The sequence below is a fragment of the Halyomorpha halys genome, unplaced genomic scaffold (assembly GCF_000696795.3).
Source record: "Halyomorpha halys isolate HHAL.00 unplaced genomic scaffold, Hhal_1.1 Scaffold916.1, whole genome shotgun sequence".
Taxonomy (NCBI): Eukaryota; Metazoa; Arthropoda; class Insecta; order Hemiptera; family Pentatomidae; genus Halyomorpha; species Halyomorpha halys.
This window is the reverse complement of record NW_027108073.1, coordinates 563,007-583,459: the sequence shown is the minus strand read 5'-3', so window position 1 is coordinate 583,459 and position 20,453 is coordinate 563,007. Positions and strand designations below refer to the sequence as shown.

General features: G+C 29.1%; 1 protein-coding gene and 1 long non-coding RNA gene across 2 annotated transcripts; one reads left to right on the top strand and one right to left on the bottom strand.

Annotated features, from left to right (window-relative positions):
* Window positions 1-676: 676 nt before the first annotated feature.
* LOC106687138 (zinc finger CCCH-type with G patch domain-containing protein) lies at window positions 677-17,965 on the top strand. The gene is made up of 10 exons (XM_014430853.3): window positions 677-1,383; window positions 1,468-1,689; window positions 3,563-3,661; window positions 3,752-3,886; window positions 5,356-5,498; window positions 9,170-9,348; window positions 10,194-10,345; window positions 12,994-13,114; window positions 13,496-13,678; window positions 17,375-17,965. Exons 1-10 carry the CDS (start codon window positions 1,333-1,335, stop codon window positions 17,677-17,679), a joined length of 1,590 nt encoding a protein of 529 aa, XP_014286339.1. The 5' UTR covers window positions 677-1,332; the 3' UTR covers window positions 17,680-17,965.
* Window positions 5,752-12,130, bottom strand: LOC136795550 (uncharacterized). The gene is made up of 3 exons (XR_010843173.1): window positions 11,884-12,130; window positions 6,803-6,918; window positions 5,752-5,871 (listed from the first exon to the last, which is right to left on the bottom strand). It is a non-coding gene; the product is annotated as an uncharacterized lncRNA (long non-coding RNA).
* Window positions 17,966-20,453: the final 2,488 nt, after the last annotated feature.

Here is a 20,453-nt window from a genome sequence, read left to right as displayed (position 1 = left end):
TTTCCAAAACTAATATTTACTTCATAAGTGGCCCTTGAAAAAGTAGATTTAGTAAGCAATTAATATTTGGAATTCAAAGATGAGTTTGCAGTAATCAAACGAAAAGTAAATTTTCAGGGTCAAAAAAAGTATTGACACAGTTCTAAATGTTTACCATTAGTCCCATTCAAAACAAATAAATCCTTTTTCTTTCAACAGGAAACCAATTGAGATTAACAACGATACAATAATAACAATAAAATTCTGTATTCATTCTATACTTGCAGTAAAATCATGGGCAAAACTAGGGAATATAGTATTTCTTTGAATGCTTGTTATTTTTCAATTTCGAAACTGCTTACCTCGCGCCTTCTATCCAAAAACTTAAAAATTATAATTTACAAAACTACTATCCTTCCCACTGTTCTTTATGGATGTGAGAACTGGCCTCTTACACTAAGGGATGAACAGCGCCTTAAGGTTTTCGAAAACAAAGTATTATGTAAAATATTCTGACCGAAAATAGATGAATTAACGGGAGAATTTAAAAGACAACTCAACACTGAATTAAGGGACATCCTACACCCGGTAAATATAATTCAAGTTATAGTATTGCGGCGTATAAGATGGACGTGTAAGGTTGTAGGGCTTAGTAACGAGCGGATCCCTAAAATGTTAACAAACACTGAACCGACGGGTAAACGTAGATGGGAGGATTTCATTAAAACTGATTTAGTAGAATTGGGTTTGGAGGGGAATCACTGGAAGGATGTATGTAGAGAGCGATTGGTGGTATCGGCATCGAACTTTCCGGTTCGTTAGGCTTTCATTGTTATTTCTTCATTACTAATATCAAACGCAATGATGTGAATGAAGCAATCGCAGCCTTCTCTCCACTTCAAATTTTGAATAATCGGATATCAAAATTTTCTCAGTAATCCATCAGTATCAACCCTACATGATAAATATGAATGTTCATCTTTGGTTTTACTCTCATTCCGACTGACCGTTCCGGGGTCCCTTAAGCAGCAAAGTTGTGGTATTTTTTTCTGGAAGGGTGAAATCAAATAAATGAATAATGAAAACAGATGAGTTATTGGAAATGAAGAGTTCATATTAGTCAGCTAATAAAGTTCAAATTAATATAATGTATTACCGTAGTTCATTTTCCTATGGAGTTGTTTTTTTATTGAAAAACTTCACACATAAATGTTTTGATCGGAAAAAAATATTTGTTAGTCCTTTCTGGACAGTGTTGTCAAAACCATCATTATAACCTCTTTCGGGTGAGGTTACAAATGTGAATATTATACTTGAAAGGAATTTCCTTACTTTTTATAACATAATGCTAAAATGGAAGATTTGGAAAGTCTGAAGCAGTCTATTGAAGTTTATAAACAACAGGCATGTTTCATCTTACTGTATTCTAGACCCTTGATCAACTTTCAGCTATTTGTCAGTTATAGTTAATGTGAATGTTTGTTTTAGTTAAACAAAGTTAATCAAACTATAGCAGCAACATCCTCTGGTACAGAGAAGGATGAGTTAATCAGTTTGAGAGACAACATTGAAGAACTTCTGAATCTGACTCAGGAGAGTTTACATAGTTTAGTGGACAGTGCTAAGTCAGCGAATGACAAACCTAGTTCTGATGCTGCTGTTGATGATGATGATGAAGACCCATTTGCAAAGGAATATGCCCTTTTTAAAGTAATTATGTTATTTGTATTTTTTCTAAGTGGTTTTTAAAATCAATTATCTTTTTGTGAGTCATGTTTTGCTTTTTCTATCTAGTATTATTATTTATATCCCAAACAAACCTTTGTCCTGATTAGTCTATAAGCTTATCAATTCAACATCCAATGCTGAAATCCTCCAATGTGATAAATCGACTATTTTCAAGTGAAAGATTAATTTTTTTTTAATTGTTGTTTTGTTGGATAATGTTGATTATCAAGTAAATCAACTAATCATCAAACCACCCACATTTTAGCCTCATTTCAGTCTGTTGTTTTTTTTTTCAATTTTTATAAATAACATTGTAAATAATGGTTTGTTTCTTTGAAATCCTAACTTAATCAAATTTTCTATTATTAAAGTTGTATTCTTAATATTTTTTCATAGAATTGAAGTAAATGTAATGTTACACTAAAACCCTATGAGTTTTTTTGTTTTTATTATATTACACACAACAATGAAAAAGTAAACAGTAGCAATAACAATTGATATCACTATCCTCTCAAAATTATAATGAATGATGACAATATTTGAAAAGCTTGTTTGATTTTCTGTTCATTCCGCAGTGTGGAACCAATTGCTCAAGACTAAGGTGGTCATTTAACCGCTTCTTGCTCAATATTCAATGAATAATCTACCTACCTACTTCTAACAGTATTAATTTTTTATTACTCCTTTTCAAGGAATGTTTGTGTTTAAATGGCTTCCTAGTTTTTTGTTCTCTATCGAGTACTTTATTATTGTTCGTTGCTTTCCTCTAAAAAAGTATTATTTATGATTGATTGCCTAGCACCTCTGTATATCTGAAAAAGCAATTTCATCATGATCTTGATATTCCAAAAAAAAAACTTTCAAAAAAGCTTATTGGGTAACAGTATACAAGTGTCTCTCCAACTGACTGGTGGGCGTGCAATAATTTATTCACAATTTTCTGTTGTTGTGGCTTGTAACCTACATTTATATTATTTCTACTAATTAGATCACAACTCGATGCTCATTTTAAGGGATGAATGGACCACAAGCAGATCCTTTTCAGTTGATAAGTACGAATAGTAGTTCACCATAAAGTATTATGGTGTCAAGTTGTAACACTGACAACAATGTTTAACCATTTCCTCATTGTTTTATACATGTGTTTACGCCCACACATCATACTGAGTAACAGTTGTGAACTAATAATCCATAGCTTTTCAGAAGATAATTAATTATTAAACCTGTATAAACTTATTTTTCATAAGCTATCCTCCCGAGATTTACAGTTTCTCAAGATTATTCATATTATGCTTGCCTAATACTTTACTTTCTTATTTATTATAAACATATGATTATAATTTTTTTTTCATGATTGCTATTTTCTCTATTCGCTATATTTTTAATAATTTATATCTCTTACAAGGTGATAGTGTACTTGATAATGGCTATTGTGACATATTAAGGTACATTTAAGATTTTAAGGAATTTGTACTGTAAACTAAAATAAACAGCTAACCAAACTTATTATAAATAAAGGATAAGTGGCCAAACTCCATCCATACATTAACATATACATTAGAAAATTTGTGTTTTTAAAAATGACGGCTTGATGAAGCTTTAATTTACTGGAATACATCTAAATATATTGAATAGCTACAAGCTCACAATTGAATAGAGAGTTCACACAGTCACATGTACATAACATTATCCTATCTCAAGACTATTATCATTGTTACAAATTAATAGTTAAATTGCAAAAGATGGTTTAAAAAGAATGATAGAACACTTTTATGAACATTTTTTCCTGATCTATGATAGAAACATTATTGTTTTTATTCATAACTCACTAGTCCTTACCCGCAAATATTTTCAGGCAGAGTTGGAAGAAGTAGATAACAAAAATGAAGGTAAAAGTGACGAAAATGAGAAAGAAGAAAACTTATCTACTGAAGAAGAAACTCCTTCAATCTTCGTGAGTAAATTTGTTTCCTACTTGACTTTACATGGTTTTTTTTTATGTTTTTGTTTTAATATATCATAATAACCTTGAATTTTTTTTTAGGAAGATTTGGAGAAAATTGTAGGAATGAAATGCCAGGCACCTTACACTAATAAGTCTGGTTCGACTGGTTACCATAATGCATTAGTTTCTGGTATAGAAACAAATGAGTCCATCAGTGATCTCGATCACATTAAGGTTAAATTTTCAAGAATTTATTTAATTTTTATACTCAAGCATTTTAACTGTTATTTGAATACTAAATTTGCTTAGCTATAAAAAAAATTTTGTTCTTATATTTTTATCCATAACCTGGCAGATGATTCTAATTAATGCTTTCTGGTGACAGGTGGGTCTGATAATATAATTTGTCTACTGGATATTATTAGTATTTGCATATTAACAGTAAGTCAAATGTACAATATTTAAAGTCATGTTACTCGAATCTCATAAACACAATTAACACTCATAACAGTTAGGATACTCTCGCTGAGTATCACTCCAAAACTTGACTAAGTTAGTTCTAGTGGTTAATAACGTTATTAGTTATGTATAACAACGGTTATAAAAGAATTATAAGCAATGTTTTTATTTTATAAGAATTTTTTTCTAAACAAAAATATTTTTCCTACAGACCCAGCTGTCGTGCAATGAGTTAACTCTTTTACTTTATTATATTTTTTTTTTGTCCTACAAAATCAGTTTTACCATATGCCAATCATATAAATACATTATCTGTTTTGTTTTTTTATCTTTTAGCCATATAGTTTTAACTTCATCTGTTTTCTCATGTTACTTTGATAATTTGATTATTTTCTAGTTTTTAATCATAAGCTACACTTGCCCATTTCTACAAGTTCAAACATTTCATTATTTGTGTTATGACCCTACACTTCTTTGAGGTCCTCTCTTTTCTTAGTTCATCTTGATGAATATGATGGACCTGACATTCTACTGTTAGAATACAATTGATAATTTGTGTTTTGTTGCTCATAAATCGAAAATGATTTAGAAAAAGTCACTGAGATCCTCCTTTGACAACTTTTCTTCATTGTTTGAGACAAATTTATGAAAATTTGACTCATTTTCATGTAAATTCTTACTAACAAAAAATCAATTCAGATCGCAATCTGACATGGAATCGACTGAATCACAGTCAACTGTGAATACAGTTTCTTTGTATGTATACAATTAGGTTTAATCATTTACACTTCAGATACTGTGACCTTGATTTGACAAGGTTCTTACTGCTATTACCATAATTTTAAAAATTCAGTGCTTCAAAGTTACAATTTTCTATAAAATGTTTATTGATAGAACTATATCACAGTTCCTATATTAGAACCAAGGGCACTGAAATTTATTTGTAGGTAAACTGTTTTGTTGTGAGTGATTTCTTAGGGAAAACACAATTTTGTTAATTAGAACTTTTTCAAACCAAGACAAATATATTTTGAAAAAGTAAAGCGGAAAAGTTTCAAGATAGCTTTGCTATGCTTGAATTTCTGCATACATTCAGTTTCTAACTGCATCTATCAAAAGCTGCCGATACAGTTGTCCAATTGTTAGGACATAACTTATTAATATTGCATATAATTAGTCAATATTTGATGTTGCCTTTGCATAGTCTAGCAGAATGTTCAATTTGAATTATTTATTTATTTTAGGTCCGTGTTCTGTTCACGAATCCAACCGAAAAAGATATGGTCACATGTCCGTATTTTCTTGATGACAGATGTAACTTTGGCGAAGAGAAGTGTAATTATTCCCATGGTTATTTTGTACCTTTTGGAGAACTAAAAGAATACAGGTGAGATAGAATTTTCTTTTATATATACATTTATACTTTTGGATGAACCCCATGTTCATTTTGGATTGTATGCACCTGTTTTCATATATGACCAAGTAAATCCTTTTTGTTAGAAAAAAGTTGAAAGGTTACAAATCTGAAAGAGCACTTTGATTGTACATAACTTCCCTATGCATGCAAATTATAAGTAAAGAGCTACATAATTAGGGAACAATATCAAATCTACTCTTTCATTACTAAATAAAACTACTTAGTTTGGATGTTTTTATTTTGCATGGTTGGTAACTTACTTTACATCTATATTTCTATTTTAGAATTAATCTAATTCCTTTTATGTTATATCTGGACACGTTCTTAATGCTCATTGCCACAACTAGAAAACAAAAGTTTTTTATATTAAAAATTGTATTTACCAAGAGGCTATTCAGTTATATATGACTAGTATATATTTATTATTTATATAATACTATACTGTATATATAATAATTATATGCAGAATGTGTATAATTAGTATACATTTTACTACTTTGTATTTATGATTCCTTCCCCCTTGCTCAAACATTAAAATGTATATTTGTCTGGATATTGTTGTCTGACACTCAAAAACATCAATACTCATCAGTTATATGTTTACAAATAAGTAATATTTTAAATAGCATTTTAAGAAATATTTTAATTTATTTAAACTATTCTGTGCTTTGTGCTGTACCTTTTATTGAAATCACTATATTTATATTTTTTTTTATTATGAGATTTCTGTTACATGCAGTTTTTTTAAATCACTTTTTTATGCAACTTATGCTATCATAAGGTTTATATAAATAAATTGTATATGTAGAATTTTGACTATCGAGGTAACATATTATGGACACATTTTGAAAAATAAAAGTTTAATATAAAATTGTTTTTCGAATAAGCTAGATAAGAAATAATCAAGGAGAAAGTATGAAATTATCTAGCAAGGACTTTTAAAAATATGTTTTTATTACTTTCACTTATTATGATTTTTATTCAATCTAGTCCATCAATCACAAATATATTTTGCATTACTTTATTTCCTCTTAGGTTGGTCCCTAATATAAGTTTACTCCCATTTTGCAAATAATTACCAAAGAAAAAATGTTGGAGGGATAAAAAATAACTAGTAACATAAGAAATCAGTTTTCAAATTCATTATATATATTTCGAAACAGAAATAAGCATGCGTAAATTAGTTAATCAATCACTATGTTACTCAGTAGCATCAAATATTACAATGAAGGTTTTAAATTAGAATATTCCTTTTTGTTTCTGTATAAACATACCTCATTCGGGTAGTTTCTCTTCCATCTAATTACCATTTACGTTGACTATTCTTCTGCTCAAGTTCTATATAACCTTCATTTTCCTTCTCAAATTTCATTTTAAACATACCATTTTCCTAGAACAATTTTTAAAAATTTCATTTCTTCACCCGACAATGTATGATAGTAAATGAAATATTTTCTCTTATTGTTAATATCAATTTTATTTAGTCTCCCATCACAATCAACTATGAAATGATTTAAAAGCCACTAATTTGGTTGAAATCAAACTTTTCTAGATCTATCTTGAATATCCTTTTTGTACAAGAAAATCCCAGAAAAAAAAAACGAAACTTTATTCAAGCAAATACAGCATTTTATCTCATTCACTAAAATTCTTCTTGTCATTCCTGTTGCTGTTTTAAATTGTAGACACCAAATAATCGCCTCAGTTAACAATTTTCTAGTTCGGTGTACTCACCAATTCTTTGTGTTTTTATTTTTATTTATTTATTTATGTTCTATCTATGCCACTACCGATATTTTTAATGAATAGTAAAATACACCTTTTTATTAGATAGCCCTAAATCCAATGATTTTGTCTGAATTATTAAAAAAGTATATTTTGTAGACCCATTCAGAAACTATAAATATGCAGTTAAAAAAATTTTGAAGTTATTTAAACTTATTTGGAGAGTAGAATGCATTAGATATTTTTATTTTTATTCTAACAACCATCGTTTTTGTTACATATAAGTTGGATGTGTATTATTTGGATGATACGTTGATTTATTTCATTCTTTTTATTCTGCAAACCAGTTGCTACGTTAACAATTATTGCTAAACAATAATTTATCTCTTTGTATAACCTGTACTTGTTTTTGTTGTGTAGTTTTCACGATTTTTGCCAAAATAAATTCAGAAAATATTGATTTCTAGTTGTTTGGAACCTTTAGGCATACAGTCCGCCAGTACTCAAATTAAAGCTAGTTTAATTTACCATAAAGTTGTTTATAACATTTATCTTCATAGGGGTAGTCTTTTTTATGATATTTTAATTAAAAAATATTGTCCGAACAACTATTAATCAATTCATTTTTAGAAATATCATTAAAATCTATTACTCCTTCAAAGATTAATATTATAAACTACTTTATAGTAAATGAAACTAGCTTTGATTTGAGTGTTAGTAAACATCTGAACATTTAATGGTTCCTGAGATATATTTTTTCATAAACCAAAAGTTTTGTCTGAATAAATAGAAATCAACATTTTGTGAATTTATTTTAGCAAGTATAAAAACTATTACTCCTATGAAGTAAAATGTTATAAAGTACTTTATAGTACATTTAAGTAGCTTTAATTTGAGTGCGGACTGACATCTTTGTGTCTAATAATTCTTGAAATATAGATTTCCCAAAATAAATTCACTAACTACTGATTTTTCAGTATATTTCTTGTGAAATGTTCCTTAATAGTATATCTCGGGAACTGTTGAATGTAAACACTTCTTTTTAGGTGCATATTTTAACAAATTTATTCTACTTCATATGATGTTCTATTAGGTTTTCTAATGTTGTAGGTAGGTAGTTTAAAGATGTGCAGTTCCATATGAAAATTTTTTTTTAATGTTTTGAAGCAGCCATCATTTTAGCAGGTATCTGGTTGGCAGGCTCTCATTTCTACATTGGAAATGCAATAAAAATTCAAATAATTGCTATCAAAGTTATCAACCAAGTTTTCATCATCACCATATGTCAAGTTTTTTACACAGGGTCTTGGACTATTTTAATAATTAGGTTTTTGGAAACTAGCTCCTGGACTGATGGTTTTAGGTTATTTTTAGACTACAATGTAATGATATATAAGTTGTAATGAACTCTGTGTTTTGTGCAATAACATTTTATATCCTGAGTAAGTGATTAAAATATCAACTAAAGTCAAGTTGTTTAGTAATATCATTATCTAAAAGATTTACTATGTTATAATTTTAAAAGTAGGAGGCAGTGGATATGTTTAAGTTTTATATATATATATATTTTTTTTTAGATTATTAAAAAAAATATTTAGATTTTTAAAAATATAAAGTACCAAACTGCTTGTTACAGTTATTTATATCAGAACTCTTACTTTAGTTTGTGGATAAATAACATCTTTCCCTTTAGTATAACTTTTGTATTAACGGTAACTTTTCGTATTTCAGCTAATGGTCAGTTTCTGAAATAGAATATTTGCAAGAAGGTTTCAGCACAGAGCCAGGATTGTGATATGAGTAATGGATCTGTTTGCAGTTTTATCTTCATCCTTATTTCGGAGTCTATATCCATTTCAACATAATTTACACCATATAGTTAGATTTGTGTACTAATTTGATTACTGTTTTTGAAGAGAGCCAAATTTTACCAATTTAAAGAGGGGAAGCAGGGTACTAGCGAAAATTAAAGATATGAAAGTCTGGAAATCAACGGTTATCGAAGAAATTTCATCCGATGAACAAGTGCTGGTGAAACATGAGGGTAATTTTGCAGCGGTGCCAATTCATGACATCTTTCCTCTCACTAATGATGGTAACTCTAAAATTATTGTTATTATATTTTTTTTTATTAATATTTTTAGTAAATATGTTAATAAAGTTAAAATATATTTGTATTAAAATACTTTCAAAACATTACTTATTGAACTTTGATATAATTTGGTTTATAGAAAGTTAATAAGATAGAAAAAAACTTAAATAAATCACCAATTTTTTTTTTATCATTCAAAATTAATTTCAATCATAAGAGAAACTCTTAATTAACTTCAAAGGTAACAAAAATGATTTTATGATTGGAAAATGTTTATTGTGTTTCTCAGAACAACATTTTCAGGATCTTATAGAGTTTAAAACCTTTAACTCGGTTAAGCGAGTTTGTAACTTGTAATATTATACTATGTATAGTAAGTTAATCCTTGACCTACTTTAACTAAATAAGGATTTTGATTAGAGTGTAAATTTTTATATTGTGCAAATAAAAAAATGTTCAATATTTATAATGATAAAATAAGAATATAAATGTTTATAATCTTCTTGAGCATAGAAACTAGCAATATGAAAAAAAATTTTAAACTTGGACAAATCAATTTTAAGAGTTTCCTTGATAAACATAGGAGAAGTATAAACAAAATGAGAAAAAAGGATCAAAAGATATTTGTATTTTTAATTTTATTGATGTATTGATTTTTAAATATTACTCATTTCAAGATCCTACAATGTAAAACAGTTACAAGCTTTCTTAAATATGATGATAGTTTCTTTAATTAGTCGTTCTCACTATTGAGTCTTACATCATTTTATAATCCCATTCTAAGCTGTTGTGATGATTGTAACACAACTCTAGTTTAAGAGGATGATTAAAAGTTAATGATTATTTAGATGCTGATAGCAGTGATCTTACCACTGATGATGAAATGGACGAAGAGTTGTTAAGAAAGCGTTTTGACAGCCGCCAGGAAGAAATGGTAGAGCTCAGCCTTAGCAAGGAACCTCAGGCACAGCGGTTAGGTGACTGGGAGAAGTTTACCAAGGTTCTTATTCTTCAACTATCAGAACTATTTATCAAAATACTAGTAATCAGTTTTTTAGGCTATTTATATATGAGGTGTTGAGAATAAGAATGGATTTGCCAACCTGCTGTAATTTTTTTGAAACTTTCTGATCCGCATCAGGTCTTCCCTGATCTAAAGTGCGGGAAAGTCAGATTGTGATTTTATCTTAATATTCTATTTCAGAAGGGATTTTTTAATATTAGAAAAGAATGATAAAATTAAGCTGATATATTGGAAATGAAAGAAAATACAATGGTTGAGGGGATAAGCCAAAAATTTATATAATATTGTTAGTAAATTAATTAATAATTAAAAATTAATTTTGAGATGGGGAAAGCAGTCTATTTCTGAGTTGAGATGAAGGCAAATTCATGAGAATGGGGTGTTACAGTCCTCATGCAAGATGGTGATCAAGAACCAGATTCTAAGTTGAAAATTATGCTCATTTAGCCTGGTTGCTGCTTATTTAATCCCAATACTTTGATGGGCCACCCAGATTCTGTGTTGCTGCTGAGTGATATATGTATGGCCGGCCTCTGGGCTGCATGCTCCTTGAGCCACGGTTGGAACCGTGTTTCTAGCCAGTCATGTTACTTAGTTGAATGCTAGTAACCAAGAAAGCTATTATTACTCCATTAATTCAGCATATCAGAACCGACCGAGGATTAGCCATATCAGGTAGTAGTTCCCACCTTGTTTGATAGGTTGTACCATGGGTTTTTGTTAGTCTCTATACCACTAAATGTTGCCCCCTGGTTCTTATGACAATAAAATTACTCCACGCCTTAGCTCTTGGTATAAAATAAAAATACTTAACATACTTTTGGACTGAACAGCCTCTATTTAAAAGATTTTTAAAATTTTTGTCAAATTGCTTTACTTTATAAATTACATTTCTGTTATTAAGGAACAGATTTTAAAAATGTATTTGTTTACATTACCAAAAAATTGGTTTTATATTAAATTTTCAAAATATGGGATAGTTCACTCTGGTTCTCAACTCCTCATATTTTAGGTCTGTAAGTATGAATTTTTAGGGCAGCAGTTTCCAAAGTGGGTGTCCTATTTTTAGCCCAACAGGCGTACCTCGAAATTTGTTTAGCCCCAAAAGGGTGCTGTGGCAAAAAATGTTTAGGATTCGTTGTTCTAGGGGTTATGAAATATATTTTAAATGGAGCCCCACCACGCTCCGATGGTATTGATACTGTTCATGAGTCTTATTTTCTGAGAATATACGAAAAAAATACCAAATGCTAGAATGTGCTTGAAATCCCTGTTGTGTGCTTCCAATAAGCAACATAAAAACCCAATAGCTGTTTTGTTATTGAGAAATTAAACAGCTTAACTAATTCTAATTCTCTGAATGAATCCAAATTTTTATATGAATCGGCAACAGATCAATAGAAATATATACTTACGTTATTGCTAGTAACAGTTCATTTCTACGTATCCTGTTGCTATAATAATAAATATAATAAAAGGTTTATTTTATGTTAGAGAAATACTATTACCTTTACCTTGCATAAACTTTCGTCCATGTGCAGAGTAGTTAGTGCTTTACAAAACTCAAACATGTTGCAAAACTACAAATAAAAATAAAACATTAAAAAATAATATATTTTTTTAAATTATTTGTCTCAGTAATGAAATAATGCCTATAATTCTAGACTTTAATATGATAATTGTACAGTGGTTGGCAGCCTTGGTCCCTCATATTATTAATTAATTAATAATATTCATATAATTAATAACTTCTTCCTTAGACATTAGTGCCATCCTAAATAATCTTCGAAGAAGAGTTTTGAATTTTAGCTATTAAATTATTAATTCTTCATTAATCCACCAAAGTGCTGTTCATTTCCATCAATTAAATAATTATTTATTTTTTATTAATATACTTGTTTGAGAGTGGTTTAGTTTATTTAAAAACAATTTTGATCCTTTTTCTCAACTTTATTCTTTTTAAACTTCCAACGTTTTGACCACTTGGGTCATTTTCAAGGATTCCTACAAACAGCTCCTTTTAATTACTTTTATAACAATTTCATTATTTCCTTCACTTACAAACTGATTTTTTTGGTCTTACCTTTACTTTGTTTTCATTTTTTCTTTTAAAATTCTTTAAATGCCGGCTAATTGCCTTTGTCCCATCTTTAAATAATTAATCATTAAAATAATATCACAATAACATTATACATTTTTTTTGTTTTATTAAAAAATTGATTCCTACTTACAAATTCTTCTATACAATTCCTTCCCAAATTTAAAACTTTTACTAACCTCTTTTCTTACTATTATTTTCATTTGCAAACTCCAAACAAAACCTACCTTCAACAGGTTAGGACTCTGGTTATCACCTTATCATATAACATAATTTTTTCTTAAAATATTGTAAAATGTAAATTAATATTTATCAAAATTGTTTTTAAATAAATAATTATTATTATCTCAGTCAGACCTGAACTCACCAAACCAAAAAAAAATTTCTTTTAATTATCTCCTCAGTGACATAACTGACTTAAATGTATGTGACTTGGAGTTTAGAGCTAAACAAAAATAGTGGTCACATATTTGTTTTCAAATTATACTATTATTGAAATCATGGTTATTTTTTCAAACTTTTGCAGGGCATTGGCTCAAAGTTAATGGCAAAAATGGGCTACGTCGTCGGTTGTGGACTTGGTAAGAACGGAGAAGGAAGGTTAGATCCAGTTGAGGCCTTGGTCTTGCCTGCTGGAAAATCACTAGGTAAGTAGAACTTAACTTGCTTTATTTTTAATTTGTAAACTTTAAATTTGAAAAAATAAAACTGAACTAATAACGTATGAGCTTACGTTACTAGCTTTGTTTTGTTTCTTTTTAATTTAGTCTTCATGAGGACCAGCAGTTTGAATCAAAATGTAGGCTTTCAATAAAAGTTTTTTACTGTTTCGAGTCTATTCTCATCACCAACTGGAAGAATAGCGAACCAAGAATTGCGCGTTGTTACAGATTAAGAATTTAGATTTTTCCCTTTTATATCTTTTGAGTCTGACCACCACTTTTCACCATTTGGAAAAACACAATGCCCAGTAATAAAGTATTTTTACTGTTCCTTATAGAAATTTCTTTAATATTAAACTCTTTCAGATCATTGTATGAATTTGAAAGAAGCTGCTGGTGGTTCAAAAGATCTCTTCTCAGCTGAAAAAGTACAAAAGAAGTTAGCACTAAGAGAAATCAGGAGATCAGAAAAGGCTTACAGAAGGCAGAAACACAGAGAAAAGCATAACGTCTTCAATTTCATCAACCGAGAACTTAATGCGGCTGCAGGTATTAAATTTGTTTGCATTCGAATGTAAATTTTATATCAATTATGTAATAATTTAAAATTATTTAAAATAAAATAAAAAGAATTTTAATCGTTTTTAAACTAAATTCAAATTTAAAGGAGATAGCTAGGGTTTAAATTTAAAAAACTTTATTATCAAATGGATAATAGAATTTTATTTCAATTTTATAATATAATAGAGACTCTTAATTTCAGGGCGGGTTGCTAGGCAATCAGAAACAGACACTTACAATAATTACACTTAATTAAATTAATATCTCATTTACAATTGTAATTAAATTTAGGTATAATAAAAACTAACCAATTTCATATACTCTTCTTTTGATGATTCTTGGTATCTTCTTTTCTATAATGCTATGTCCTACTCAAAATGGCGTCCAGTCCTTCCTAAAAGCTATGTCTCTCTCACAACAATGGCTTCCAAACTTTCTCGCTTCCAGCCGACGGACGTCCTCTCACCAGGCAATCCAAACTAAGAGTGCTTTTCTTCTTGGTTGTCTTCCTTTTTCAAACTGTCCACTCTTGCTGGACAGAAATTGATGAGGACCTCCTCATCCTGCAAACATAATTTCTCCTGCGTGCCCAAACAACGAATGAACTCAAAATCAAAACCTGCCTCGATGTTCCATGTAAACATCGATTCTTGCACAACAGTTAGGGATTTTTGCAAATGATTTACTTTCTGAATATTGTTCTTTAGCACTATTTCTTGACTTCTATTTTTTCTTAAATTTACTGTATTTTCAATTATGATGGGAAGAGTTAAAATAGTTTTTATGATATTTGAATCTGCTCAACATAGCCTTGATTCAACGGACTTGTTGACTGAAGGATACGTACCGCCATCTTGGTTTTGTTTTGAATCACAAATTTATTATGGACAATGAAAATTGGTTAGCTTGCTTTTTGGATAAACAAAACAAATGAACAATATTAAAATGATACATAAAATAAAACATATCAAAAACCCTTTATACATCAAAATATACTATTTACTCAAAAAGAGCATATTACAATATATATTTATAGATTCATTATGAGTGAAATTTATCTTTATATTTAGAAATTCTATGCTCAGGCATAGACATGAAGCCTGAGCTCATATAACAATGACCCACAAAAATGAAAAACCAAACATTATTCATGAGGTACTTCACTGTGGTTATAATCTGGAATTCTAGAAATCAGTGCAGTAATCTAAGCTTGTATTCAATAAAATCTAATTCTGTGACATTTAGGTTTCATATCTATACAGTGAAACCTCTACATGTTGGACACCATCAGAGAAAATGATTTTGTCCGTTATAAAGAGGCATCTGTTTAGAAGAGGGTGCATATAATACAAAGAATATAAAAATGAAATTATAGAATTACGTACATATTGTCGTTTGGCTGTGATATCTCATTAGTCTGTTAAAATCAATAAAACGATATTTTAAAAAAAAAAAAAAAATCAATACATCCTTCTTTTTCACATTGTTTTCTTGGATACATTTATAATTTTTCCTCACTTTAAGAATTCTTTCAGAATTTTTCTTGAATAATGCACTGATTTGTTTTTTGTTTTTTATTGTAAATGGTATAGAGATTTGTTTCTATCAATGAAACATCACAGCTGAAGCAATGATATGTATTTTATTTTCATTATAAACAGTTCACCTTGGATTAAAATGAAACTAATTAAGATAAAATGTTTTATTATTTTTAATTTCGTGAGAATGGTTTTAAAATGTAACATACTGCATTTTGAATTCATAGTATATCAACAATCTTACATTGTTGTCTTAAACATTTTTTCTACTAAGTACATATACACCCAAAAAAAAATTGAAAATTGGCGGATGTTAATTTTAAATTATCTTCGTGATCATAACTTTTCTCTAGATAAATGAACAAAGATGTTCTGGAATTGTGAGTTATACCAACCTAATTTATGGCTTTTTTACGTTATAGAAGAGTGAACATTGCTGATAGAGAATAAAATTGGTGTCTTGTAAAATGTTTTGTGGTGAAGTTCTGTAATAGAGAAGCTATAATTTTGTCTACTTGGACTAATCTTCTTTTAGTGGCCCAATTTAATATTTTTTTTACAATATGATTCTCTTAAATTCTTATATCTTTGGGTATAGTATAATTGGCTTCCTACTAACAGCTTTAAGATATTATCAATTGACTTGTCTGAATCCTTCAGTGCCACTTCTCTACAACGTGGTATTCCATTTTTCACAAAAGTTTGTTATAGCAATGCGCAATCCTCTATTATATGTTGGACAGTTAATGGGGATTGGGAGGTTTCGCATTTGGTTGATCCTCTTTTGTAACCAAGTATACGTGAGTTAGGTTATTATGATCAATCCTCATCCTGATTTCTACTACTTCCTCTCCTTTGCTTACCCACTGTTTTGTTATATTTTTAGTATTTCTTAACTTGTTTGTTCTATGGATTTTCTGCCCACATTGACTCCCAGTGTTTCTAGACTATATACTTCGGAGTTATTTTGATGTCGTTCAGCGTATATATTTGGAGAGGTATGATACTCACATTAGCAGCTTCTTTAACTGAACTATTCGTCGTTAAGTGTCCGTGGGTTCCAGAGAAAATCACACTTTTAATCAGTTCATTTAAAATTTTTAAATAATCGTGTGCTTGATTTACTATACCATTTTTATTTAAATTTGCTATGTTCTGAAGAGATTGAGTTAGAAAAAATTAATATTTTTGAGCTATTACTCTCTATGAATAAAGACCTGTGGTAATCGCTTATAGTTCTACTGTATGAATTGTGGTATACAAGGGTAATTTATACTTCTTAAGAAACTCATTCTTAGTTACTGCAAAGCCAACATTCTCATTTTGTTTTGAGCCATTAGTTTATATTATTTCATATTCCAAATATTTTTGCATGTTTTCTTGAAATTTATATTTTTGGGGCCTGGGTGTGGTCTAAATATTGGATCAATATTGTTTGTGGGTATGTTATAGATTTCTCTGAGTTCTTTTTTTCTGATGCCTAATGGTGCAGCTCTTGTTGGATTTAGTTCATATTTCCTTGTGTGACGAGGGTTAAATATGTGGGGGTAAGCAGGGTTTGTTGGCTGGAGTTTTATCTTTACTTCATAATTGTTAATTAGTTCTTGTCTTCAGTTAAGTAGAGGAGCTATAGGCCCTCTGTAACAATGGTCCTAAAGGCTACTGTAGCAACCCTTATTCCAGAGTGGTGTATTGATTCTAAAGTAAGAGGTGATTTCTTTTTGCAGAAGAATATACTATACTACCTTAATATTATACTTATTATATCGAATAATACTTGTGTTGACCAATAGTATCAACTTGCCATCAGCTCTCCAACAAGTACTTGCTAGTACTTTCATCAGTCTCAGCTGCTTCTTCCTGCAGTATTTTTCTCTCAAATATTTTATATTATACGCATTTATGAAAAATTTATATAATTCCAAACCCACAAGTACTATTTACATCATCCTTCCTCAACTTATGCATTAATGATTCACTATAACATATCTAGAAGTAGAGAGCCCTTTTGTTGCCTTAATGATAATTGTAAATAATTTTATATATTTTCTATGATGTGTATATCTCAAAAATAATTTATATATTTTAGCCAAGTTTTATTTTACTCTTATCAATGCAATTTTTATATCTTGTTATATTTTTGTAGAACCAGGTACATCTTCAAAGACAAAGTCAAATCAATCTATAACCAACAAAATAGCCAAAACGACCAGTCGTGAACTGAACGTAGAAAGGTTTAAGATTGCTGAGGATATACGGGAGTCCGAGAAGAGGATATATATCCTGAGCGAGTCCTTGACGAGGCAGAAGCCGGATTCAGTGCCGTATAAAAATATCATGTCCAAGCTTGAACACGAAAGGGGGAATTTACAGTCTTTGAAGAGTTTTGATGGTAAAGTCGAGCGGGAACAAACCCTTCGTGAGACTAAGAGAAAAATGACCATTTTTTAATTTTACTTTTACCTACTATTACATAGAATGCTATTTTATAAAAAATTTATGTAGAAAAACAACAAAGAACTTTCTATACCATGTTACATATTTTCTTTGAAAAATTATAATATTTTTATAATTTATGTAAATGAAAAAAAAATATCAACATGTCTATGTAATTCCTAAATATAATTGTATTTAAAATTTTCTGTAAATTTTATTGAGTTTGAAGAAATGAAATTGATCATATTATGTTGTTATAATTTTTTACTGGATGTAATTGTAACTGATAATTTTTATTATTTGTGATTATACCATTTTTATGTATACTTTTATTTATTAATGGAATATGGTTGCATTCCTGCTCTTTGAAATTGCATTTAATTTATGTTTTGTTTTATCAATTGATAATAATTGAATTATTTATAAATTTTATAAAATCTTGTTCAATACCTATTATTTTTATGATAATAACACATCTAGATACATTTTAATTTAAATTTATTATTTATGGATAATATAGACCATTTCCTATATTGAGCTTAATTTGAAATACACCTTCACAGATTGATTGTTATAAATTTGTTAAATACTTATTCAACGTAGTAATATAAACTATTTTCTAATGACCATATATGCTTCTATATACCAACTTCTGGGACAATCAGTAGACCCATAAAACTTCATATTTGTTGATGTTTTGGCTCAATTTTTGTCCATTTCTAGACCAAATTCTAAGGATTATAACACTTGTCAAATTGTCAATTGAATGTATTTCATCAAATTATAAATTCTTGTCATCATAATTAATATATCTCTGCTGTGCATTATGTTAATTTCAGTTCCCTAATTGCTCCTAACATACTAATAACTCCTTCTACACAATAGGAATAAGGTTTGAAAATGGATAAAAATTAGTCAGAAAAGTCATCCAATAAATAAATATATCCTTTGTATTATTGGATTACAAGTGTAATACAAAAAGTCAAAAATTGAAGTTTTGAGATATTTTATAAAGTTTTTTTTATGTTATGAAGAAACGATTATTAAAAAAATAGTGCTGTCCAACTGCATTAGGTTGGAAATTATATTACATTAATTTTACATTTTATCAACAGATCTTTATGATAGTAATAAATTCTTTGTAGTTGACTAAACTTTTTAACATTTTAGACTGGAAAACTGAATAACTCAAACTATAAAAATTTGACTTAATGTATTTCATTTGTAATTCGACTATATGAAGTTTTAATGGTGTTTTGATTTTCCCTAAAGTTGGTATATATTTAAATATTAATTTGTTAGATAAAAAGTAATTACTTTTAGTCTTTACTCATATTCGAAAAAGATAGGCCAACTGATTACAGTGGCGTGATACTGATGGAATCATTAATTGTGCCAGTACTCAATATTGGATGAGGTTACTCTAAAATAAATCTAAATCAAAAGGAATCACAGTTTATCAAACACCAGTAGAAAAATAACCGATAAATGTTTTATTAATATTGGCATCATCAAGACCAAGGATGTTACAAGGGGAGAAGTCTGCCATTTCTCCTCTCTCTAACAATGTGAAAAAATGAATAGTTGGGAAATTGTAGATTTTAGAATCTACTTCAAACAGTAAAAATTTTGGTAAAACATTACTAATAGATTTTATACTCAAATTTGGGCTCCAAGCCACATTGGCATTGTGGTAAGGAGTTCGCAGACAAAGCTGCCAGAGAGGCACTCATGCTCCCTGGCCGAGGCAACGCCCTTCTCAGTACACCCCTTAAATTACAAATATTAGAAAAATGGCAGGCCAAGTGGGATGAAAGCTCCGAGTAAATTAAAAGAAATGAAACGATCAGTAAAACAATGGTCAACATCTTACCGCAACAGCCGCAGGGAGCAGGTTGCTCTGGCCCACTTGAGAATAGGTCATACTCTCCTCACGCACTCTCACCTGATCAGAAAACTACCACCTTCAACGTGCAAATATTGTCAGTCCATTCTTACGATTAGACATATTTTTGAAGAATGTACTCACTATTTGCCAATAATAAACAGGATAGGACTGACACCAAATTTATCAGAAGCTCTCGGAAATCAGGAAGCTAAAATTACATTAGTATTTGAATTTTTAAAAGCACGTCGCCTTCTTTATAAATTATAACTCCTTTTTGATTTTGATTTTTTTATGTTTTTTATTTATTTTATTTTTTTAATCTTTATTTTTTATTATTTTTTTTAAACTTTTATCATTCCATAGGCATTGATGACCAGAGGGTTTTACGCTTTTAAGCAACAATCAATAACAACAACTCAAATTTGCTTATAGGTGCTATTTAGGATTCTTTTTTTTTTTAGAAAATGTAATTGATTTAAAGAGCATGTGCTGGTCTATGGGTTTATTATTATTGAAATCAATACTTTCAAAAGTTAATTGTTAAAAAAAAAAATAATAAATACCTGTAGCCCTAGGAATTCTAGGTATATATAGCTCCTTCCAACTAGGGATGGGATATCGATATCGATATTATCGAAATATCGATATTTTGTCTCCGATATCCGATATTTTGATATCGATATGCAGTAACCGATAATATCGGAATATCGATATTTCCCTCCGATAATATCGGAATATCGGTTTCTAAAAAAAAAAAAAAAAAAAGTCGCACCTTAATAGTTGTAGTCTAAAAATGTATAGGGTCATATTATTTAATCGAAATATCAATATTTGTTAATTATAGTATTTTGATATTTAATGTTGATAATGTCATATTCATTTCGATAATTTTTTATTTCTA